Below are 26,439 nucleotides of genomic sequence, written 5' to 3' on the forward strand. Positions count from 1 at the left end.
GTCAGGTAATTCATTCTCATGAAATGGTTGGATGGAAACCTGGATACTGCTACCAATGTGCTATTGTGAGAATGATTGAGGGATCTCCACTTAATAACGAAATTGATTCACTGCTTCTATAAAAGTAATTCCTCCTTCTCCTCCCCCTCTTATCTTCCTCCCTCATCCTCCTCTCCTTCATCCAACGCCATGCTCACCTCCCCTTTTCCACCTATTCATGGCAGACTTTCTTCAATAAGTGATGTGAGAGTGGTATTCAAGGGCTTTGAAATGTGTATGTCCTATGTATGAGACCTTAGAAGGCTCAGCTCATCTCGTCTGTGTAAACAATACATGCAACATTTGTTACATCTAAATGTTAACGGTATGTCCGATATTACAAGAACCTATGAATCTTCTCAGTGTATTTGCTGCCATATGTATTACAAGTTCCAGGTAGAACAGCAGAATATTGTTTAATTCATCTATACATTTTCCCATATGGGTGTGTCGTGTCTCTCTGTCTCCAGCAGATGTGACGCAGCTACAGACCATGGTGACCTCTGTGTGTGATCTCGTGAAGTCTGGCCAGCTCCAGCCACCTCATTGTGTCCAAGTTCCCTTCCACCACTACAGCCAAGCCCTCCAGGCCACAATACAGGCGCATCAAAGGAAACATGTACTACTCATGTAGCAAAACAAAAACACAGTATCCTCCATCGGGGAAACGTTTTATTTTGCTTTCTTTTGTCATTTATCTTATTGTGCCCGTTGCATTATACCAAATGAGCACACACACACCAAAAAGGAGTTATTCCACAATTATTTACAAAATGTTTAGTGGTCATTTTAGAAGCTGTAGAACATATAGTATACAACAACAAAAGGGACATCTTTCAACAGTCATATTTACAGTATAAAGCACGACATAAGGGCAGGGAGAGGGTATACACAGCACATAGTTTAGCACAGCTCATACAGCACAGTCATATCTGTAGTTATACCATTTTTGCTTTCTAAATTGAAATGTTCAGACATGCACATTAAATTATTTTAAACCGTTTCCTCCATTGAAAGCATCTTTTGAGAACCACACTTTAAATGTTATTAGGAAGCAACCTGAAATGCTAGTTTAGGACCACAGCTTGAGAACTGATGTTAACAAACATTTTAAATAATGTACTTAACGCTATCCCTTTGATTCTCATTGGCTCGTTCACTGGTCATATTCTGTCTACATGGTCAACATGAAACGGACAGAAGTCACAGTGGAGAGCGATTGCTCAGAGGGACCCCACAGATAAGTGGCGAAGAGCAAACTGGGGCTAGAATACCCTCTATGAGAACTAAGGAGTGTTATATCCACCAACCACTTCAGCTCACCCTACATTATGATTTGGCAGTGAATTTAAAAGTAGTAACAAGGAAGAATTGTTTAGAAATATCACAAAATTAAGTAACTTGCCTATTTATCTGCAATATTGAGCACTGACATTGCTGATTACAGACGTTGCTGTACAGTATTTGGGTGAAATGGAATGAGTCAGTGAATATAACCTTTACAAAGAACTACAGTAAAAACACAAATTGAGTTAGGGGAGGCATGCACTCACCATCTTACAAGAGAGAATGAGCTACAGAGTAAAAAATCATATTAGTGTTTGCATGTCTATTATTTAATGTAAATACAATGTCTGACAAACCTGTCATTTTTATACCCATTATAATACTACTGTTCTTGGTTTTTGACCATTTACTGTATTGATCATTACAATCAACTAATCTAGGACCTTGACGGTATAGTAAATTGCCCTTATCGTCACCAACACACAGACCTATCACAGATTATTGTTCAGTGGCTCTCCTCAGTCATAACTGTCCAACTCCTCATGCGTTGACAGTTGGACTTCCAGTAGCATTCTAAACTACAACCCCACAAACGACAACAACATTAACACTAATACCTGTCCTTTGGTCCAGTGGTCAGCCTTAACATTAGCATGTCATGGTGAAGTAGATAGAAATCTTTTCTCGTGCGGTACCCCCGTCTGTCCGTCCGTTCTCCTTGCAGGGTGCGAGCAGTCAGACATCCTATCTCTGGATGCACTTGATGAACCACTCTGCACTGGGGTTGAGCTCCAACAGGTCTTTCATATAGGTCTCCTCATCCAGACAGCGCTCCTCTGTTCAGGAACAACACACAGCAAAAATAACTAAATCGGGTAATGTCTGACATACAGATAGGATCTAGGATCTTAAATTTGATCACCCTGTTGCATGAGGAAATTCAAAACTTGTAGTGTATGAGTTTTTTTTTTTAATTTTAAGAGGCTTCTGGAGTTTGTAATTCCTACTTTGACATTTCTGATTTGATTTCCCTGTATCAACCTCTACAAAAATGTCCACTAATTATAATACTCATAATAATTCACATTTCCTGTTGCTGCAGCAAACTGGCTCCAATTAAGGGAAAGTGGGGATTTGAACCATGTCCTTAAAACACCTTTAATGACTTACTGGATGGTACTACTATGAATTTACAGCAGAATATGGTCTGAATACATAGTCTACTGAAGGATGTTGACATTTCACTTTTATTTTTCCCCCCCTTTTTCTTTTTTTTACATATAAAACTTTGTAATAGAATCATCCTGTTTGAGAAACTAGAAAAGCCACCTAAGATATACGAGATGGTTTGTGTGTTAAATGACTGTGTGCAATACTTACGGATATTCCCTCCGATTTCATAAAGGCACAGATCTTCCCTCTTCACAGACACAGAGCTAGAACACACACACAGACAACATACTGAGGGATAAACAAACAAAAAACTAATTACAAAGAGTAACATCCCAAAACAGTTGAGTTTTATACTTCCCTACAAAAGGTTTTGTAGTATCTGTTTAAATCTTGTGACCAAGTGTTCTGGTTCAATTATGTTCCGTTTCAGAGAAAATGGAGTGTGACATTTGCAGTAACTACAAAATCCAAGTAAAAACCAAGGCAAATAGCAGTATGTGAAGTTACTGCACTTTGGCTTTGTTCCACCATGTTTTCACTGCAAAGAGCAGTAAACTACACAAACAGAGGAAAATAGCTGTAACGTTTATTTGCTGTCCAGGCAAATATGTCATCGGTAGATAAGTGATAATACACTGATGTATTATCTTATTATTAAATGTTCTTTTTCTGCACATCAACCATGACCACTGATTTGACCTATGACCCATGTCCAAAAAATGTATTGTTACAGTGACCAATTGCTGTTTTGGCTCTGTACTCCAGCACTTTGGATTTGACATGATACAATGACTATGAGGCTGAAGCGCAGACCGTCTGATTTCATTTGAGGGTATTTTCATCCATATCGGGTGAACCCTTTAGTTATATATTATTTGTACATAGTCTCCCCATTTTAGGGGACCAAAAGTATTGGGACAAATATTCATACACCCCCCCCCCCCCCCAAAAAAAGCTAACTTCCCCTGTTATTATAATGATGAGAGGTTAGCATGTCTTGGGGGTATGATAATAGTGCATCTGACACTTTCTCACGATTCAGTCGGGATTATCCGTAATCATAGTAGCATCAGAGGTGTTAAGAAACAAACCTCTATTCTTATTTACAATAAAAGGGACTCCAAAAATGACAATACATTATTTACCATTCACTTCTATTGGGCACAAAATAATAAAAATAAACCAAAACAAACAGCAAATGCATCCAACAAGCTTGATGTAGTCTCTGCGTGCTATGAATATGGGACAAGATACTTACCGTTACACTACTTTACTTCACATAAGTGAATTTGTTCCAATACTTATGGTCCCCTAAAATGGAAGGGGGATAACTATGTACAACAAGTGCAGTAATTTCTAAACGGTTCACCAGTTATGGATAAAAATACCCTCAAATTAAAGCTGACCGTCTGCACTTTAACCTCATAGTCATCGTATCATTTAAAATCCAAAGTGCTGGAATACAGAGCCAAAACAACCACACAAATTGTCACTGTCCCAATACTTTTGGAGCTCACTGTAGGTCAAATCAAATGACTTCATAATAAGATAATGCATTATCACTTATTTATACAACGGCTGGGTCTAATCCTGGCCATTGATTGGTTAAAACCGCATTCCAGACGGTGTCTATTCCACAAGTTAGTACCGGCTAAATCATCTATGATGTTGAAATGCCTATAGACTGTTCCATGTGACTGCACAATCCACTGTCTCATCAGTCCAGCCAGGCAATGTATATACTAGAGCTACACTGTAAAAAGCATCTAGACATTATCTCACATTTCTTTAAGACTAGCATTTGGTTTTCAACAGCAGAGATCTGTAATAACATTGCCGTCTGTCTCGCCGACATTTGTAACATTGAAATTCGATCTCCAACTGTCCTTTGGTAATGACCGTGTCGGGAGTCGGGACGAGACAGACAGGCTGGCAGCTTTTCCGAGCCAGTCGAAATCAGCATCGTTTTGCCTTTCTAGGGCAGTATACAAATAGAGAAATCAGAGCCACGCTGTGCAGTGTCACAGAAATAACAGCTCCCATAGGCTGCTCAGTTCTAACACACCCAGGGTGTAAATGTCTCTGTAGTGTAATTTAACTGCACTCAGAATACCCGGTGTGAGGGAGTGGGCTGAGAGTAATCATTAGGTGGCTGCAAGCCTTGTGTGTAACGAGATGACAGTAGTGCCCCTTGGAGGTTTTCACCTGTCCTGGCTGAGAAAGCGGCTGAGGACATCAGATGCCTGCAACTCTTCAGTCAGCTGGACAGCCATGGAGACCTTAGAGAACTGAGGGGCTTGGACCCTGATGAAGCCCTGAGAACTACTGTCCACCTGCATGGGGAGAGACAACACAGACATGTCTCAGCTAACCAAGATAATACTAGTGTCGCTACTGTACTTCATACTAAACCAATACAAATGTACAGCAGTTATACAAAAAGCATTTATTGAAAATTGCTCTTCAATGTAAATATTATTTGAGGTATTTAAATTCTGTTATATTATGCAATTTCTTCTTTAGCCATTTTCAAACAATAAAAAAATGGAGTTGCAGTTCTACACATTGCCACTAGGTGTCACAGGGGAGCCACTTCCCCTCTCATCAGTTGAACCAGGAAGAGCAGAAGGCATTTGAGTCGAGTCATTCACATATTCTCGTCTTGATTCATTCAACAGCATGGGTATTGCCCTCAGCTATAACTGCTTTTCAGTACGGTCGCAGAGCCAATTGGAATACCATATACAGGTGCTACAGACAGACAGACAGACACCTTTGTCTGCTATTGCTGCCCTCACCTCAGAGAGGGGTTTCTCCTGTTTCTCGTGTTTCTCTCGCTCATAGGCCATCTTTTTTAGGAGTTTCATCATGGCGCGGTCTTTGCTCACTTTCTTCTGGTTCTCCGTGTTTTGTTTTCTGACTTGATTCATTATGAATTTAGGAATCTGTGAAAAAAATGTTTGATACAATTACAAATTGTGCCACTGAAGAGCCATACCAATTTACATACAGTAGCCCGATACATAAAGGCCTCATTTACCAATCATGCCTAGGCACAAATCTGTGCGTAAACCATGCGTGGGATCATTTCCACGCAAAGTGTGACATTTATCAATATGAACATTTGCTCGAGTGTCTATAAATCCACGCACAGCTATGACCATGCGTACGCACACGTGGTGGAATAAGGAAACTTCCTGTCAAGCATAGAATGGGGGAAAATACATGTTGAAAATGTCTGAAATTATGCGAGTAACAAATAAATAATTTTCGATTTCATTGCATTTCCAATGTGAATTCATGCAACATATCTTGACAGGCATATCATTTGACCACATCAGCGCATTCGTTACGATAACAATCCATACAAAGTACAGTAATTTCTTAAATTATAGGCACAAAGTTCAAGTGAAACCATTGTCTTTTATAGTATTTTAACAATGGGGAAATCGAATGATCTTGCTCTGTTGGAGGATTTGGCAAACGCTGCATTTGGCAGAGAGCAGGTTTTTAGAGACAGGTGGGGCTTTCTTTTCTCTCCAGAATGCACAGATTGGCTCATCAGATATCGTTTCTCAAATCTTACAGGATTTTTTACAGGATTTAAGACCCACTTAAAAAAAGTAAACACTTGACATTCAGATGCACAGCCAACAGTGGAGGCTTCTGAGGGGAGGACAGATCATAATGTCTGGAATAGAGTCCATGGAATGCTATCAAACAAATGAAAACCATGTGTTTGATACCATTCCATTGACTCTATTCCAGTCCAGCCATTATTATGAGCCGTCCTCCCTCAGCAGCCTCCACTGACATCCAATACTAACGAAGCAACAGACGTCGCCATAAAAGCACCATCCCAAAAAGACTGAACAGAAAAGGCCTCCACTTTTAAAATGTTCAGGGGATAGGTTATGTGATTTGCAAAAGACGCTGCTGAATGAGGTGGCACGCACGACTCGTTCATTTTGCAGAACAGTAATGTTGGCCTATAACGCCTACAGGAGGGAGTTGAGGATGGATGGCCTGCTCATGTGAAGTACATTTGCCATTGCAAAATAGACTAATTGTCTTAACAGTCTTCTCTTTGTAGCCATGTTCTCATTTTTACTGGTCAAGCCAAATAAAACATTTTGGTTGTATTCAATCTCTGACACTAGCACCTCTACCTCAGTCTCTGAAAATGTTATTTTTTTATTGGTTTTTTTGGGTTGCGACGTTGTATTTCATGTCACGGTGCTGCATTTCCCCACAGGCTTTGTGATTTTGACTATACATGGTTAATTAGAGGTGTTTCGAAATTAAAATAGCCAAGGTCGTACATGAGCACAGAGGCTGAGAACAATTGGTATTTATCAATGGTTATCCCCTACCGGTGTGTGTGTGTATGATGCTGGTAAGATTGTTAAATCACACTTTTTCATATTCATACCAACATTCAAAAACTCCATTCGTAAGTAGTATTTTAGTTTCTACGCAATATTGATAAATGAGGCACCATGACTTGAGCCTACCGTCCAGAGCAGGTTTTGGTATCTGATGAGTAGTCGGACGATGTTGGCCGTCTCCGTGGCCAGGGAAAATTCCTGTTGCTCACTGATCTTGTTGCGGAAGCCTTTAAACATGAAGATGTTTGGCGCCATCACCACGGCAACGTTGTTCAAGGTCATCTTGTTCTGCTCTTTGTGGTCTATGACCCTCTGAAAGAACTCCATCAGCGCCTGAAACCGCCACAAGATACATTACAATGTGTCCAACAGACAACATGAGACTATACTGTATTGGCTAGAGAACGAGCACAGGGAAAGAGCCACCTACCTTTAGTGTATCACGGCTGGACTCCGGAAGTAGCAGGACTAGCAAGTTGAGAGCCTGCAGCTGCTGCTTCTTAGTGGGCAGTCCTGTGAGTAAGGCAAACGAAGAAAAAACCCAACCGCAACGGGATTGCTTTACTAATCCATGAGTCAACATAAGACAAAAGTCAAACAGAATCGAGACAACATTCTAAATGAGTATACATACAGTGCACCACTGTATGTATAGAAAGTGTGGTTCATAATGTATAGGGGGACTGACTAAGCACTGCGATGAAGGCGCTGAGGTACTTCACAGTGAGCAGTGGGTGGGGCAGCTCCCTGATGAAGAGCTTGAGCAGGCTGGCTGCATCGTGCTGCTTCAGACTCTCCCATGGGAACAGGCCCTCGTAGAACTTCCCCTCCAGCTCCACACACACCGCCTGCCAGCCGAACACATAGGTCACATGTTAACACACACACACTAACCTGGTGGGGGCACAAAATCCTATTTTCCCTAAACCTTAACTCCTAACCCTAAACGTAATTCTAACCCTAACCGCCTAGAAATAGCATTTGACTAGAAATAGCATTTGACAAAATGTCCCCCAATTTGTGTTTGTTCACTATTCTTGTGGGGACTTCTGGTCCCCACAAGCATAGTTAAACACATCCACACTGGAAGCTTTATCACACCATCCTACAGTACAACACTAATCATATCTTCCACAGTCTGTCACCACACTAACCTTTCCATTAGGGAAATAAGAATTTGGCTACATTAAGCTGTTACAGCATGCAAATACTTCCCCCAGACATTGAATGAAGCAGGACTACATCTATCAACAATGACGAACAATGACCTTGACTCTTATGGCTGCTCCGGGTATCCGTAGAAGCCCCTCTGTGTCCAGACCCTCGTCCTCTATGTGAGAGATGAGCTGGAAACAAGAGAACACACTTTTAAGCTTTAAACCACCAAATCGACAGCACATATATATTTAACTAGGCAAGTCAGTTAAGAACTACAAACTTACAATGACGGCCTAGGAACAGTGGGTTTAACTGCCTTGTTCAGGGGCAAAACAACAGACTTTTACCTTGTCCGCTCGGGATTCGATCTACAAACCTTTCGGTTACTGGCCCAACGCTCTAACCACAAGGCCACCCGCCGCCCCAAAATGACAATGCCATTACCACTACAGCAAACTGAAGAGATTCCTACTGCAGAGCATTCAGACGTACTGTATGATTAAAGAGAACCAGGATCGGTGGTTAATGAGAGGTTGTGCTGCTCACCCTCTGCAGTATGATTGGCACCTTGGTCCCTGGCTGTCTCCTCTGGTCCTGCTCCAATAGGGCGGCCAGGGGAACTCCAAACAGGCCAGACTCTAGAACACAAACACAACAAACCTAATTGTGTCAGAGCTTGATGGGACAGTCCTCAGGGTTCTTAGATATAATGTTATACAGTTGTGTTCCAGTTCTAGCATACTGGCTTACCTTTGACCTTGAGTTTAACTGCTTTGTGGGCTTTGAGGTCGATGCCTGCCGTGTCAAACAGAGCGGTCATCTCTATCAGCACCAGGCGGTGCACCTTCTTCATGTCCTGGGGGGACAGGTTCCCAACCTTGGTCAGCCCTGTCTTGTCTCTGCTCAACTTGAAGTTCTGTCATACAGCAAAGCACAGGTTACATTAGGAGTTAGTAAAACTGGGTTGTATTCATTATTGCACACCGTAGCAAAACATTTTGCAATGGAAGATGAAAACGAGCGCTTCTTATTGGACTTGTCAGAACAAAAACAGGGTCTGTTTGATGCCTATTGAATATGACCCTGACATAGTATTGCAGTATCTGTAACCACTAGGTGGCCCTAGAACCAGAGACAGAACTCAGATACACCAGTAGTCTAGAATAGTTTTTTGACTGAAATGTATTATATGATGCAAAAACTCTATTCAAAAAGGTTGATTGATAGATAATGTTATCATCAGTGCAAATGACATCATTCGATGTCATAACTTACACTAGTACACAAGCAGTAGGTCTAGGCCTACAATAACGCTGTAAATAACGGCCCATATAAATATCAAATCATAATTTGGTCAATCATTAATGATGTAGGCTAAGTAAAAACAGAAACATGTTTCAATCCATAAACACCACAGGGCAAAGTTCTTGCTTCTGCCAAAAAAACATAAATATTTGAAATCCTTTGTCCCAAACTGGCCTATGGGATCCTGCTATTTTGACGAGTGACACTTCCTGTTTTGGCATATAAACTTTGCTCTGGATGAGCAGCTCAGTCAATCCGTTTGGCGATGTTAATGTTTAAAAAGGGTACTCACAGGTAGCTTGTCATCTGCGTCTGTCAGAGCCTCGCTGCTGCCCTTTGAACCCTCCTTATAGCTGAGGGCCTGATCAGAGAAGGACACCTCTAGGTTGATGTCTGTCTCAGGTTCAGACACACTCTGCTCAGCATTGTTTGCCCTGTTCCCCAGCCCCATCGCCTGACCTGTACACACACACACACACAGAGTTATTATTGGGACATATTGAAAGCTACACCTATAGCAAGAGATAACACAGGCAATTAATGAATTAGATGTGTGAAAGTCCACAGATGGGACAAAGTCAGCAGTGGGGAGATTAGAACTAGGTGGTGGTGACTGTTCTGCCCACTGAAGGGAAACTAAGGGACATCGACTAGTCCTGTGGAAGTCAACAGGCAGAGAGCCAGTCTGCCCTCTGTGACCCATGTCAGACAGACATGTAAGGCCTTGGCCCTGATACAGAACTGCAGTGCCACCCTGCCATCTCCACTTATAGGAAAACAGGCAAGTGTATAATGGAAGATAGGAAGCGGATTCCTGACAGCCTTCATGTTAAGGTCAGAGGGGTGGCGCGAACAGACAAGATAGGCAATGTCCCTGCTTCCTGTGTGTGTGTGTGTGTGTGCGCGTGTACTGCTGAGTTATCTTCTCAACTCAACAGCTCTTCCGTAGAATCTTCACTTCTGCTTCCTGTGATCATGAACCATTTCAGGAAATCTACATTATCACATAAAAACAACACAGTGGATAGAAATACCAGTTCATTTTTGTGGCGAGTCAGTGATGTTTTCTATAGGTATAGACCAACATGCCCAGACAAAGATTTAGTGAGTAGAACTTGTGGTACATGCCATCTGTCGTAATATCCTTTTTCCTGTTTTCACTTCTCTCTGGTGACTTGGCTTCATCCTCCTGCAACATAATATAAAACAGAAGCAGGCTCTCAGAATTTACTATAGGTCATTTTTTTTTATCAATTAATGATTCAAACTACTAAGAGTAACTGCTGATATTGTAGAAAGTCATATTTTTCACCCCAATTGTGAGTACAAGACCTTCTTTTGCATAATATTAAGATATTCAGTATTACTAAGTATTATTAAGTATTACTTCACATTCAGGTGTCCATTAACAGATATTGTGATTAGTAATTATATTAACCAACTACGGTAAACAAGTCACTGGGTTTGTTATGTAGCGGGGCATCTCAGGCATGACTGGCAAGTAAAACGGGACCGGTGGTAGGCTGACCTTTGACTCTGGCGTGCCTGGGAGTTTGAAGATGTCTCTGACGTCAGGTACTTGGTGCTGCTTGTTCCTCTTCCTGAGGGTCTGCTGTAGCTTCTCAACACGTTTCTCCACGGCGGCGGCCTGGGTGCGCGTCAGCGTGGACAACAGCCCCATCATGTCCTCGGGGTCCGACGCAGACTCGTCAAACAGAGTGGCCAGCCCAGCCTCCGTCAGCCACGCCTCCTCCTGTTCCCCCTCTACAGACAGACGAGTTAGGGATGAATTGATGCTGCACCAAAAGAGCAGTAGTATGTTAATGGAAAATACATGGGTGTAGGCCTGAAGACTAGCGAGAGGACACAGTCATTTACTGAATGATAAAGAAACAAACAAGTAATTCATAGATTATTACTGTGCAGTTAGTATTATGCCATTTTTATGTACGGAGGTGTGGGAATAGAGAAAGACATGAAACAGGCAAGGACCTCACTTCTAACCAACCATCTTGTTATAGAAAGGAACGGAAACAAAAAAGGAAGTTCCTGCTTTAAGTTCTCCAGACAAAACAATGAATGTCGACTTAAACAATTCACTTTTGCAGTGCTTTTTATAGGCATTTCCTGATCCTGTAGGATCAAGCAAGTCTATTGTCTTCTGTGGATGAAAGCAATAAGATATCATTATGTGGTGGTATTGCAAAATAACATGGGCTGGACAACAGACCTGACTATCCTATTCAGCTCTACTGTATGTACTGAACGAAAAATATAAAACACAACATGCAACAATTTTACTGAGTTACAGTTCATATCAGGAAATCACTCAATTTAAATAAATGAATTAGGCCCTAATCTAAGCCTAGGCCCACCCACTTGGGGGCCAGAATTATTTTTTTCCCCATGAAAAGGGCTTTAGCACAGACAGAAATACTCCTCAGCTTCATCAGCTGTCCGGGTGGCTGGTTTCAGATGATCCCTCCCGCATGTGAAGAAACCGGATGTGAAGGTCCTGGGCTGGCGTGGTTACAAGTGGTCTGTGGTTGTGAGGCCGGTTGGACAGACTGCCAAATTCTCTAAAACAATGTAGGAGGTGGCTTATGGTAGAGACATGAACATTACATTCCCTGGCAATAGCTCTGGTGGACATTCCTGCAGTCAGCATGCAAATTGCACGCTCCCTCAAAACACAATACCATAGATGTGTTAAGTTGTGACATAACTGCAAATTTTAGAGTGATCTTTTATTATCCCCAGCACAAGGTGCACCTGTGTACTGGTCATGCCGTTTAATCAGCTTCTTGATATGCCACACCTGTAAGGTGGATGGACCATCTTGGCAAGGATAAATAAAATAAAAATCAGGTGTAGACCTTACAGTGAAATGCTTACAAGCCCTTAACCAACAATACAGTTAAGAAAATACACACACAAAAAAAAAAAGAGGTAAGAACAACAAATAATTAAAGAGCAGCAGTAAATAAAAATAGCAGAGCTATATACTGGGGGTACCGGTACAGAGTCATTGTGCGGGGGCACCGGGGTCAAGGTAATTATGTACATGTAGGTAGAGTTATTAAAGTGGCTATGCATAGATAATAACAGAGTAGCAGCAGTATGGGGGGGGGGGGGGGCAATGCAAATAGTATGGGTAGCCATTTGATTAGCTGTTCAGGAGTCTTATGGCTTGGGGGGGTAGAAGCTGTTTAGAAGCCTCTAGGACCTAGACTTGGCCCTCCGCCTGGTTTAGAGGTCCTGGATGGCAGGAAGCTTGGCCCCGGTGATGTACTGGGCCATAGGCACTACCCTCTGTAGTGCCTTGCAGTCAAAGGCTGAGCAGTTGCCATACCAGGCAGTGATGCAACCCGTCAGGAAGCTCTCGATGGTGCAGCTGTAAAACCTTTTGAGGACCCATGCCAAATATTTTCAGTCTCCTGAGGGGGAATAGGTTTTGTCGTGACCTCTTCACGACTGTCTTAGTGTGCTTGGACTAGAGGTCGACCGATTATGATTTCTCAACGCCGATACCGAATATTGGAGGACCAAAAAAGCCGATACCGATTAATCTGACAATTTTCTATTTATTTATTTGTAATAATGACAATTACAACAATACTGAATGAACACTTATTTTAACTTAATATAATACATCAATAAAATCAATTTAGTCTCAAGTAAATAATGAAACATGTTCAATTTGGTTTAAATAATGCAAAAACAAAGTGTTGGAGAAGAAAGTAAAAGTGCAATATGTGCTATGTAAGAAAGCTAACGTTTCAGTTCCTTGCTCAGAACATGAGAACATGAAAGCTGGTGGTTCCTTTTAACATGAGTCTTCAATATTCCCAGGTAAGAAGTTTTAGGTTGTAGTTATTATAGATAGGACTATTTCCCTCTATACCATTTGTATTTCATTAACCTTTGACTATTCTTATAGGCACTTTAGTATTGCCAGTGTAACAGTATAGCTTCCGTCCCTCTCCTCGCTCCTCCCTTGGCTCGAACCAGCAACACAACGACAATTAGGGCGCGCTAACTAGCTAGCCATTTCACTTCGGTTACACGTGCCTCATCTCGGGAGTTGATAGGCTTGAAGTCATAAACAGCGCAATGCTTGATGCACAACGAAGAGCTGCTGGCAAAACGCACGAAAGTGCTGTTTGAATGAATGTTTACGCGCCTGCTTCTGCCTACCACCGCTCAGTCAGATTATATGCAACGCAGGACACGCTATTTAATATATAGTAATATCATCAACCATGTGTAGTTAACTAGTGATTATGATTGATTGTTTTTTATAAGATACAGTGCCTTGCGAAAGTATGCGGTTATTTTGCTTCCACTGGTCCTGGGGCCTAGTTAAGGTCAAGGGCATCATGAACTTTACCAAGTACCAGGACATTTTAGCCAAAAACCTGGTTGCCTCTGCCAGGAGGCTGAAACTTGGCTGCAAGTGGATCTTCCAGCAAGACAATAACCCCAAGCACACAACAAAATCCAAAAATAAATGGTTACTTGGCCACAGAACCGTCTCAGGACTTGAAACTGACTGAAAACAGGGGTGGCAATCATTTTGACCCCAATCTTTGAGAAAAAAACAAATATTATTTTATTAAACAAAATCTATTTTTCTGAGCGATTGTATTAGTATATATATATATATATATATATATATATATACACAGTGCCTTGCGAAAGTATTCGGCCCCCTTGAACTTTGCGACCTTTTGCCACATTTCAGGCTTCAAACATAAAGATATAAAACTGTATTTTTTTGTGAAGAATCAACAACAAGTGGGAAACAATCATGAAGTGGAACGACATTTATTGGATATTTCAAACTTTTTTAACAAATCAAAAACTGAAAAATTGGGCGTGCAAAATTATTCAGCCCCCTTAAGTTAATACTTTGTAGCGCCACCTTTTGCTGCGATTACAGCTGTAAGTCGCTTGGGGTATGTCTCTATCAGTTTTGCACATCGAGAGACTGAAATGTTTTCCCATTCCTCCTTGCAAAACAGCTCGAGCTCAGTGAGGTTGGATGGAGAGCATTTGTGAACAGCAGTTTTCAGTTCTTTCCACAGATTCTCGATTGGATTCAGGTCTGGACTTTGACTTGGCCATTCTAACACCTGGATATGTTTATTTTTGAACCATTCCATTGTAGATTTTGCTTTATGTTTTGGATCATTGTCTTGTTGGAAGACAAATCTCCATCCCAGTCTCAGGTCTTTTGCAGACTCCATCAGGTTCTTCCAGAATGGTCCTGTATTTGGCTCCATCCATCTTCCCATCAATTTGAACCATCTTCTCTGTCCCTGCTGAAGAAAAGCAGGCCCAAACCATGATGCTGCCACCACCATGTTTGACAGTGGGGATGGTGTGTTCAGGGTGATGAGCTGTGTTGCTTTTACGCCAAACATAACGTTTTGCATTGTTGCCAAAAAGTTCAATTTTGGTTTCATCTGACCAGAGCACCTTCTTCCACATGTTTGGTGTGTCTCCCAGGTGGCTTGTGGCAAACTTTAAACGACACTTATGGATATCTTTAAGAAATGGCTTTCTTCTTGCCACTCTTCTATAAAGGACATATTTGTGCTATATACACGACTGATTGTTGTCCTATGGACAGAGTCTCCCACCTCAGCTGTAGATCTCTGCAGTTCATCCAGAATGATCATGGGCCTCTTGGCTGCATCTCTGATCAGTCTTCTCCTTGTATGAGCTGAAAGTTTAGAGGGACGGCCGGGTCTTGGTAGATTTGCAGTGGTCTGATACTCCTTCCATTTCAATATTATCGCTTGCACAGTGCTCCTTGGGATGTTTAAAGCTTGGGAAATCTTTTTGTATCCAAATCCGGCTTTAAACTTCTTCACAACAGTATCTCGGACCTGCCTGGTGTGTTCCTTGTTCTTCATGATGCTCTCTGCGCTTTTAACGGACCTCTGAGACTATCACAGTGCAGGTGCATTTATACGGAGACTTGATTACACACAGGTGGATTGTATTTATCATCATTAGTCATTTAGGTCAACATTGGATCATTCAGAGATCCTCACTGAACTTCTGGAGAGAGTTTGCTGCACTGAAAGTAAAGGGGCTGAATAATTTTGCGCGCCCAATTTTTCAGTTTTTGATTTGTTAAAAAAGTTTGAAATATCCAATAAATGTCGTTCCACTTCATGATTGTGTCCCACTTGTTGATTCTTCACAAAAAAATACAGTTTTATATCTTTATGTTTGAAGCCTGAAATGTGGCAAAAGGTCGCAAAGTTCAAGGGGGCCGAATACTTTCGCAAGGCACTGTAAGTTTAATGCTAGCTAGCAACTTGCCTTGGCTTACTGCATTCGCGTGACAGGCAGTCTCCTTGTGGAGTGCAACGAGAGAGAGGCAGGTCATTATTGCGTTGGACTCGTTAACTGTAAGGTTGCAAGATTGGATCCTACGAGCTGATAATGTGAAAATCTGTCATTCTGCCCCTGAACGAGGCAGTTGACCCACCGTTCCTAGGCCGTCATTGAAAATAAGAATGTGTTCTTGACTGAGTTGCCTAGTTAAATAAAAGGTATAAAAAATATATTTATTAAAAAAAGTTTACATACACTAAGTTACTGTGCCTTTAAACAGCTTGGAAAATTCCAGAAAATTATGTAATGGCTTTAGAAGCTTCTGATAGACTAGGAAAATTATGTGGATGTAGTGAAGCAACTTCTCAAGACATCAGTCAGGAAGTTAAAGCTTGGTCACAAATGGGTCTTCCACATGGACAATGACCCCAAGCATACTTCCAAAGTTGTGGCAAAATGGCTTAAGGACAACAAAGTCAAGGTATTGGAGTGGCCATCACAAAGCCCTGACCTCAAGCCCATAGAAAATTTGTGGGAGGAACTGAAAAGACGTGTGCGAGCAAGGATGCCTACAAACCTGACTCAGTTATACCAACTCTGTCAGGAGGAATGGGCCAAAATTCACCCAAATTATTGGGGGAAGCTACCTGAAACGTTTGACCCAAGTTAAACAATTTAAAGGCAATGCTACCAAATACTAATTGAGTGCATGTAAACTTCTGACCCACTGGGAATGTGATGAAAGAAATGAAATAATTCTCTACTATTATTCTGACATTTCACATTCTTAAAATTAAGTGGTGATCCTAACTGACCTAAGACAGGGAATTTGTACTTATTAATTGTGTATGTAAACTTCCGACTTCAACTGTAGATAGAGTATCTCATGATAAGCTGTAGACCACACTACCTCGGGCGAGCAAAACCTTGAGACTTCCTTAGATATTGTGCACCAGCTATTGTTTACAAATATGCATAGGCCCCCGCCCAGTGTCTTACCAGAGGCTGCTGTTCTGTCTTGCCGATGGAGTGTATAACCCACCAGCTATATGCTCTTAATGTCGTCGTTCAGCCACCACTCGGTGAAACATAAGATATTACAGTTTAATGTCCCATTGGTAGGATTTACGTGCTTTCAGTTCGTCCCATTTATTTTCCAGCGATTGAACATTAGCTAGCAAGACGGAAGGCAAGGGCAGATTGACCACCTGATCCTCACAAGGCATCCTGATCTCTTTACCGCAAAACCTACGTTTCCTTTTCCAGCGAATCACAGGGATCTGGGCCTGGTCAGGTGTCTGTAGTATATCCCTAGCGTCTGACTCATTGAGTCCACTCCTCATCCAATTTGAGGTGAGTAATCCCAGTTCTGATGTCCAGAAGCTCTTTTCGGTCATAAGAGACAGTAGCAGCAACATTATGTACAAAATAAGTTACGAACAACTTCAAAAAACAAAATAGCATGGTTGGTTAAGAGCCGATAAGACTGCAGCCCTCCCCTCCGGTGCCATCTTGCAGTAAATGCTCACTAACAGTGATGTAAACTAATTTCTACACAAAATTTGAGAGAAATGTTTTGCGTATGGAACATTTCTGGAATCAGCTCATGAAACATGGGACCAACACTTCATGTTGCGTTTATAGTAAAACATAATCCTTTCAGACAGTGATCTAGGTAAATCACTAGTCATATAATGTACATAATGAATGCTGTACTACACCTTAAATCTCAGTCTAAAATGTTACCCTGAAGCAGTTGTTCAACAACTTAAGGTGAATTAAAGGGCACAAGGGTCCTCTCTACTTTCAGTGGACACTCCTGCTATAGAGTAGAGCTCCATACCATCAGGCACCTTCAGCTGCACCTCCTCCTGTGGCTCTGCGTCCCCCTCTCCACTCAGGGTGATGTTCTCCACCTCGGTCCAGTAGTCGTCCATGGCCAGCTCGTCCAACGAGTCCTGGGAGTTACAGCGGTGGTACGGGGGCTTTCCTGGTGCATTTCTGGCCCGGTTCTGGACACTGTAGTGGCCTGTCCTGCGGCTGGTGGACAAAGGAGAGAGTATTATGAGTACTATTTCAATCATTTTATCAGGGTTAAATACCACAAGTCAGACCATACTAATAATGAGTAAACAAACTGGGTGGCTGTCTGGTACTCATTTTAGGATTGGAACTCTACGAACGCGGTGTTTTCACAAGAATGTGGTTGTATGTTCCACATAGGACTTGGATTAGCATGAACGTGAAGGCTTAACTCATGTCAGTCAGTCGGTGCGGCAGTTCTGCTTTCCTCTGGCCACAGCACGTAGTTCTGTGCAAACCCCTGCTGTCAGCTGCTGTTCGCTGGCCACAGCCTAGACCCTTTTACAGGAACGCTAAGTTACTAGTTTAAGGATAACGCATGTGTGGGCTTGCTGGCTTGGCAAAAGCTTGCTCCAGATAGGCTTCTCCGTGTGAGTGAACCCTGGGAAAAGCACAAAGAGGACTCCTGATGGGCATCAGAAAGCTGATACACTTCTTCCCCCCCCCCCCAAAAAAAAAATAGTTATGAGGTTGCACTTAAAGGGCCAGTGCAGTCAACAAATGTGATTTGCTTGTGTTTTATATACATTTCAATGCTATGAGGTTGGAATAGTACTGTGGAAATTATGATAATGCCCTTTAGTGTAAAAGCTGTTTGAAAAGACTGCCTAACATTTCAGCCTGTTTTGGTGTGAGGGAGTTTGGGCCTTCCATTGTGACATCACCACATGGTAAATGAGTTAATAGAACAATAAGAAAGTTACAAACCTCTCTGCCAATAATAGGTAATGTTGAGTTTTCCCCTTCCCACTCAAACCACAGACAGTACTAGCAAAATTCTTGCTTGAGAAATTGCTCTTCGCTAAGAAGCTATTGTTGCTTCTTTTTGACCAATTTAGTTGAGAACAATCACAGTAAGATACTTAATGGTTACCCAGAAATGATTTGATATTGAGATAAAAACTGCTGCATTTGACCTTTAAAGGGATACCTAGAGTGGCAAAAATAAATCATGAAACCTCAGCAGTTCCACACTCCCAAATTACTGTTTCTGCTTACGAACTTGATACTAAACACAGTCAATCTGGGTCAAGCCAGGCCAGGCTAACGTACACCTTAGCTTCAGGGTAAAAGGTTTGTTTTACACAAACAATGTGACAGAAATAATAACCTCAAACTAAAGAGTACAAATGAGCTTAAATACCAGCTCTATGGGCTACAGAGTGTTCTTCATGGCTTCCTGGTCCATTTCTCGCAGTGAAGAGTTCAAATCAAATTGTATTTGTCACATACGCCAAATACAACAGGTGTAGACCTTGCAGTGAAATGCTTACTTACAAGCCCTTAATCAACAGTGCAATTAAGAAAAATAAGTGTTAAAGTATTTACTAAAATGAACTGAAGTAAAATAATTAATTAAAAAAGCAACAATAAAATAACAGTAGCGAGGCTATATACAGGGGGTACCGGTACAGAGTCAATGTGCAGGGGCACATAATGCAAATAGTCCGGGTAGCCATTTGATTAGCTGTTCAGGAGTCTTATGGCTTGGGGTAGAATCTGTTTAGAAGCCTCTTGGACCTAGACTTGGCTCTCCGGTACCGCTTGCCGGGCGGTAGCAGAGAGAACAGCCTATGACTAGGGTGGCTGGAGTCTTTGGACATTTTTAGGGTCTTCTTCTGACACCGCCTGGTATAAAGGTCCTGGATGGCAGGAAGCGTGGCCCCAGTGATGTACTAGCCGTACACACTACCCTCCATGGTCATAGACAGGACAGAATATAAATGAGCAGCAGGCCTGTTAGGCCTCACCTGAGGTCTGTGGAGGTTGTAAAATGAGTCAGCCCTCAGCTCCTTCCCAGCCACAGGAAATACACAGGGTATCAGTAACGCCTGACATTTCTGGCCCTGGATAAACAACACGCCATTGCAAATTCAGAGAGGTTGTTGAGGAAATGCTTTCACAAATCAAATCGCTGTCTGTTTTCTAGATATTATTGCCACAATGTTTGAACAATTCTGGAAGAATCCGAGGGTTGGAAAATATTCTATTTATTCAAACCTTTATGGGGAAACAGCTAAAACACAGCACAAACATTTGGTTTAGAGGGGAATAGACTGCCAATAAAGGAGAAAAGCGGAATGTGCGCCAATGTTAGTTTGTATTCCATCCCAAGAGAGAAATGCAAACACAATCTTCCCCATTAGGAGCACATGCAAGGTTTGAACTCAAGAGAACAAGGAAAGTCAAGTATCTCAGCAATGTACACTCCACCAAAGTTACCCCACAGCCAGACCCAGTCGCATGGAAAGGTCAGCTATCTTGCTGGCTCCAAGAGTGACAAACTGCCAGTGCTCAAGGACAAAAAGGTAAACAGTCTTTCTCTGCTGTTTAGTGCCTGGTCATTTTGCATACAGACACAAAGGAGAGGGGTCATAGTATACTTAAGCAATAAGGCATGAGGTGGTGTAGTATATGGCCAATATACCACAACCAAGGGCTGTTCATATGCACGGCGCAACGCAGAGTGCCTGAATATAGCCCTTAGCTGTGGTATTGGCTATATGCCACAAACCCCCAAGGTGTCTTATTGCTATTATAAGCTGGTTACCAACATAATTAGAATAGTAAAAATACATGGTTTGTCATACCCATGGTATACAGTGTTATATACCTCAGGTTTCAGCCAATCAGCATTCAGGCCCCGAACCACCCAGTTTATAATGTAGATGCATTCAGACAGAAGAACTTACAGTGCAGTTCAGGGGGCAGTGGCATACTATACCATCTCGAAGGCTTACTAAACCTGAGTGTGGTACTGTGGGGCAAAGTGTGGTGACAACAGGTGTCTAAAATACATAGCAGCAGAACATGCATGGTTTAGCACCGCAACGGAAACAGGGGATTACACTACTGTTAATCACATGCACTAGCAATCAAGTTTGACTTAACTCATAAGGCACATTCCAAACATCCACTACATGTAATACAGCGACACATGGGCCCAAGCCCAGTTGATTGCTGTGACAACCCCAACAGAGTCATGGAACATTACTGCTGGGGGTTCAGTCTGACCCTACATTCTCCTGTATAATACTTACAGCCTGAGTACACTCTCAAATGACATGTCATTGACTGGAGAATAGGCTGGGTTTAACACGTGTACAAGATGTGGGGGCAGATACGGTGGTCCTTGATGAATGTATCCACAATGGTGACAGCTCCAAAGAACTGAGGCCAAACTTCTGTAGTCATATGGGCCAGCTGGATTGGACAGACTGCATGGGAAAGCCCCCAGTGATGGGTTCTGGGATTTGAGATAGTGTATGTTCCTCTGTATAGAAAAAAAAAGGTCAAGAACACTTTTCAAACCGTACCCTGTTCAAAGAAGTTGTTGTGTTTGTCAGAGACTGCACAGTTCGTCAGTCTATTTATTCACAATTGTGTGTGTGTGTGGGGGGGGGGGGGGTACTCCTAAAACTGCCTATAACACAAATGTTTGTGTCATCAAAATTCTATAAACTTTAATGTGTTAATTATACTTATTTTAGAAATGTCTGGGTCGGAATGTTCATTACATACGACGTTCAAAAGACGTCGTTGGCAGTTTAGTGATAAAGGATTTAAAAATGAACACAAGTCAGAATAATCTCTACCCGAAGTGGAAATACATTTTCAACACCAGGAAACAACAGGGAATGTGAAGAGTGCTGCTGTGTCAATGGAAAAACAATAAAAACACAAACAGCAGCAATAACACCATGATGATAACCCGTGTTGATTTTGTGCACCGACTCCATGTGGTAACATCATAACATTTACATTGCTGGAGGCATTTTAAGGTAGGTCGTCCCCGAGTCAATATTATACCTCACTCACAAAAAGCTCAGCTGCTCACCTGATTCGATGGAAATCATAACACAGGCTGTTCACTTGGCCTTGACTTGTACCTGTTTACCCCACTGTTCCGTGGCTCAGTTGGTAGAGCGCGGCACTTGAACCCACCAGGGTGGTGGGTTTGATTCCCACGGGGGACCAGTATGAACGTGTATACAGCCACTCTGGATAAGAGCATCTGCTAAGTTACTGAAATGCTTTGAACATTAGAAACTCCAGTCAGAGTAAACAGCTAACACACTACCAGCAGAGCTTATTGATTGGGTACAACCTGACCCCACCACATTATGTAAAGAATACAAAAATGGCTTGATCAATTATTAATTAATGCCTCTTCTATATAAACAAGTGAAATAATATGTTTCCGGGCAAAACATGAATACCTACATCCTAACTTAATAAGACATGCAGGCACAAACACCCAACACACCTACCTGCATATCACATTCTTTGTACAAACTGTTTCGTTATCAACTCATTTAAAAAGTGCTGTACTCCGTTCTTTCTATTTGCCTCCGTGGAATGAATAGTTATGTAATAAGTCAATACAAGTGGGAAAACAAAAGCGCTGTGGAGAGTAGTTCATCATGTACCGCTGGTGACTTGTTTGTACAGTAAGACCAAAATGACTCTGTTAGCTGGTGGCAAAATCTCTCATAACTTAAAAACGTGTAACTGGAGGCTATTATTCCAACAAAACTGGGCAACATTCATTGACCACAACATGCACCCAGTTGGACTTTTGTTTTTAATCTTTCTGTTCCCATGCAGAAGCAAGACCAACTCAACTGGCACATGAGACCAACAAAGGGATGTAGGTGCCACATTTACCACACCATGCCAAATAGGGATGGTGCTACTACGGCACAGTAGTACAGACAGACCCCTGTAAATCGTATCCAAAACAGCCTTGGCCGGGACAGCCCTCTGTCGGGCCACTGGGGACCCTCGGACCCAGCTGGTGAGTGGAGGCACCTGCATACAAGCCAGGGCTCCTCCACTGTAGCTGCAGCCTAGAACAGACACGGGCTTTTACAGATGGCCACTTGAACTGGAAAACCAGCATCGAGTTTCAACTGGCCAGTGCGGTCTTCGTGTGTGTCTCCTCACCCTGTATGCGTGGGGTTTGTTATTGGATAGTGTTTACGGTTCTTTAAAACATGTGCAGAACAAACAAAGCTTGTGTAAATAGAATATATGTTGTGTTAGGCTAGAGAACTTGAGCGTTAACCCTAACAAAACGAGGTGTTTTTGGACAGTCTAATTTCGGCACGGTGACGTAGCGTAGCCTACATATGAAAAATCACATATATTCTACTTCTGTGATTTACATACGATATTTAAAAATAAAAAAAGTTTAATCAAGAAAACCTATTGTCTTATCATACGCACGCCTGTATTTCCTCTGCTTGTTTAGTCTAGAACTTATTTCATTTCACACAATGTGTCAACATGGTAACAATGTATCAACACATGGAAAAGTCAGGGGCGACTTGGGAACTAACGTTACACGGAGTGTTCTTTCTGTTAGAGGTTACATGCGGGGCAACTGGAAGACCTTTGCACCTTTTCTTAACTATTCAAGCGGCAATGTTACAATGTTACTTACAGTAGGGTGTGGGCTGTGGTCAATAACAGACTATACGCTCACCTCAGCGATGAAGACTCGATCTCTTCGGCACTATTGACACCCGAGGCAGGCGATACAACTTCAATATTGCTAATATAACCGGTCAAGATGACTCCCTTGGGGTCCTGCTGGCGACTCATGTTGCTCGACTCATGCCTTATTATATTGTAAGTTCGCAGTTAACTTTGAATGTACAGCCTCCAGGAATAGGAGAGCTGTTCTGTGTGTGAGGGAGTTGTCTTTTTCAATGAGCTCACCGCCTCCTCTAATAACATGGGGAGAGTTCGTTTTGCATGACCCGGTGCTCCGGGTGTACATTTTCTTAAGCACCAATGTAATGGTCTAAAATATATCAACTCTGAACACCCGGTGCACCGAGCCATGCAAAACGAACTCAAACATGGATCATCAACAGCTGCCTGAATGCACCGCCCAGAATGCTGTTGGGCGTTGTAATTTGGGCGGGCCAGACCTGTAAGACTGTATGAAAGATCACTTTTTTCTTGTCTTAGCCATCTATCTTATCAACTTACTTTATATGGTCCCCCAACCATTGGCCCCAGCAGAACTGATATCCTATCTGGGTCATACATTTGTCGAGTAACGTAAAATGTATGCACGCATGACTGTAAACCGCTTGGGATAAAAGCGTCTGCTAAATGGCATATATTAGGCATAAACCTGAAAACAGCACAATGTTTTGCTACCGTAATATTCCAAGTTACAGTATGTTATAGCTCATATTTGGCCTATATTTTTATGAATCGTGATGTAGTATGCACAATAATGGCTTATTCCCTGTCATTTCACCTGTACTTTGTGAATTAAAATGCATTAGTCTAATCACTATTGATCTGAGGTCCTCTGTGACTATCTAATGATATGGACTCATGGCATTTAAGCCTGAATTACGTTGATCTTATACCTGTGTAGTAACACGGTAATAGTGGCAGTACAACAATTTTATTGTTACATATAATTTAATTCGTGTATTTTGTGAGATGTATGTTAATGTCCATATTCCAAATGACTATTTGTTGAAGAACTAGATATTTACACGTGGGCCGCTGGTGCGTGCCAGAAGACAAAGACATTATGTTACACTTAAAAACGGTTAGATTCTGTTCCAATCAATTAGTGAATATTCATTAGTCTGGCAGGCTGAATCGGAAGACCTCTCTCCTGGTTATAATGGTGTGGAAAGTTATCAGACCAGCTCCAACACGCCTCATAGGCTTGACATCTGAGCAGCACTGGCCATTACAACAAAGGCCTCCCACACAACAGCAAATTAGTAGGCTACCTCTATACTGCCATCTGGTGGTCAGTTACAACAATGTTCTCTGTCTGTCAGGGGCAGCAGAGGAAATCCCTTTGTGTAAGAATCACTGGCAATGATGCTCAAAAGGGACTGGATCCATTGCTGTGAGAACACTTAACAAAACCTTGTGAGAATTCGCTAAACAGAAACATTTATGTTCTTGGCATGTTACACTTTAACCCTTATATAAATGTGATATTAGACTAATAACACCCCACCTCAGTCCTTCTGGACAGGTGTGGACTATGACATGAGAAAAGCTCTTACCAAGGTGAAATGTACACCAGCAGGTACAAGAATGGAGTGAAACTGAATCTGCACATGACAGTGGTGTTTTTGCTTGGCTTCCTGCACAAGCTTAGGAACGTCAACACAATATTTTTCATGTTCTTTGGTGACGAGGTTTCAGATGTTTATTCTGTCGGAACAGTTAGCTTTCATATGATTTATCGCCCATGGATGACTATTTTGTTATTCCTGATTATTCACATTTCATATTTCTGAGAGCGTTTCCCTCTGAAAGCTCTGTCAACTTTATATCTCTCGTGGCTGAAGGACTATCAAGAATGACCTCAGTAGCTACAATCTGTAAAGTCCCAGCGTTTACCAAGCTGCCCTGTCTCAACGCACAGAACCTCATCAGAAAAAAAAGAGGATAGCATGTGTTTGCAGAGATCTTGCAACACAGTCGACACATAAGTCACTCAAGTCCATATCCCATAATAGATAGTGTGACACACATTCAGTAAAGCAAGCCCTAAAATCGGTTCCATACCTTAGATGAAGATAATAGACGAATTTGGAAACCATGGTAACCATTTTTTGTTGAGGTCCAACGCTCTATTGGCAGAGAGGAGGAGAACCCCCTTATCCCATGTGAGGGGAGGACCTCTTCGACTCCATGGCTCACCTTGCCATGTGCTGCAGAGTGGTGTTAACGCACACACACAGCCAAACATACGCACACACACAGCGCACACACACTCACAGAGAGCATACACACTGTAGGCAATCAGCCCCCGAAGACCTGCCCTTGGGTCCCCTCCCATACACCCTCCAGCACCTTTGCGTAATCTCATTAAATGATTAATGCCCTTCTTTCCTGTGCTCTCATTCCAACTACAAATCCATTACAAAGAACATGCTGCTATTCATGTCTTCAAAGTGAATGGAAGGGGACAGTTGAAAATCAAACTGTGGGTCTGACAGTTGTGTTTGTTGTGTGATGCAAATCAACCATATTAGGGGCAGATACTGTACCTCCTGATGTAGCTTTTCAATCCTTTTAGTTTACTCTCAGTCTTTCTTCCCTGTCTGGGGTGTGTCTGTGTAAATGTGGGGTCACTAGGATTACAACTGTGACGTGGGTCAGTATTGCAGAATGGAGTGATCAGCAGACTGACCCCCTTCAAGAGAAGGATGTTGGTTTCTGTACTGAAATGACACCAATCAAGGTAACGAGGAGGGGCGACTGACTGACTGCTCACCACTGCCTCGGTAATTCTAAGCATGCTTAATCCAAAGCGCTTTGACAGACAACAGATGCTCAGGCTTAATCACGTTCCCCACTATGCTATCCCAAAGATTTCTTAGTGTTAATGAGGTGATGTGTTATAAGACAGTAATACAACATTCTGATAACACTTTGTTACAGTGAAAACACCGTAATAACACTTTGTTACATTAATAACACTTTGTAATAACCCTTTGTTACAGTAATAACGCAGCAATAACATTTTGTTACATTAATAACGCAGTAGTAACACTTTGTAATAACCCTTTGTTGCAGTAATAATGCAGTAATAACACTTTGTTACAGTAATAACGCTGTAAAAACACTTTGTAATAACCCTGTTACAGTAACAATG

General features: G+C 42.0%; 2 protein-coding genes across 8 annotated transcripts in view; one reads left to right on the top strand and one right to left on the bottom strand.

Moving 5' to 3' along the window:
• Nucleotides 1-1,042, top strand: part of LOC110522173 (enoyl-[acyl-carrier-protein] reductase, mitochondrial) — a 13,980-nt gene extending 12,938 nt beyond the window's left edge. For 2 of the 4 annotated variants that reach the window (XM_036975732.2, XM_090232625.1), the window contains one exon: nucleotides 513-1,042. In XM_036975732.2, coding sequence (XP_036831627.2) covers nucleotides 513-673 — 161 coding nt within the window. In that variant the 3' untranslated portion in view covers nucleotides 674-1,042. Of the gene's footprint in view, nucleotides 1-509 lie in introns of all 4 variants that reach the window. The other 2 variants (XM_021600334.3, XM_090232624.1) reach the window with 1 other exon arrangement.
• On the bottom strand, nucleotides 694-25,640 carry arhgap18 (Rho GTPase activating protein 18). 4 transcript variants are annotated; one of them, XM_036975731.2, is made up of 16 exons: nucleotides 23,272-23,517; nucleotides 22,505-22,633; nucleotides 17,545-17,741; nucleotides 10,879-11,114; nucleotides 10,479-10,539; nucleotides 9,643-9,809; nucleotides 8,796-8,961; nucleotides 8,592-8,683; nucleotides 8,156-8,233; nucleotides 7,576-7,735; nucleotides 7,318-7,400; nucleotides 7,014-7,220; nucleotides 5,298-5,444; nucleotides 4,705-4,832; nucleotides 2,707-2,762; nucleotides 694-2,162 (listed from the first exon to the last, which is right to left on the bottom strand). In XM_036975731.2, exons 1-16 carry the CDS (start codon nucleotides 23,388-23,390, stop codon nucleotides 2,071-2,073), a joined length of 2,118 nt encoding a protein of 705 aa, XP_036831626.2. In that variant the 5' UTR covers nucleotides 23,391-23,517; the 3' UTR covers nucleotides 694-2,070. The 4 variants fall into 4 exon arrangements, with proteins under 4 accessions (XP_036831626.2, XP_021456008.2, XP_021456006.2 ...); XM_021600333.3 differs by lacking the exons at nucleotides 22,505-22,633; nucleotides 23,272-23,517 and adding an exon at nucleotides 25,347-25,640; XM_021600331.3 differs by lacking the exon at nucleotides 22,505-22,633 and having other exon boundaries at nucleotides 23,272-23,536.
• Between the last annotated feature and the right edge of the window lie 799 nt (nucleotides 25,641-26,439).

The sequence above is a fragment of the Oncorhynchus mykiss genome, chromosome 4 (genome assembly GCF_057628025.1).
Source record: "Oncorhynchus mykiss isolate SJ-2025 chromosome 4, ASM5762802v1, whole genome shotgun sequence".
Classification (NCBI taxonomy): Eukaryota; Metazoa; Chordata; class Actinopteri; order Salmoniformes; family Salmonidae; genus Oncorhynchus; species Oncorhynchus mykiss.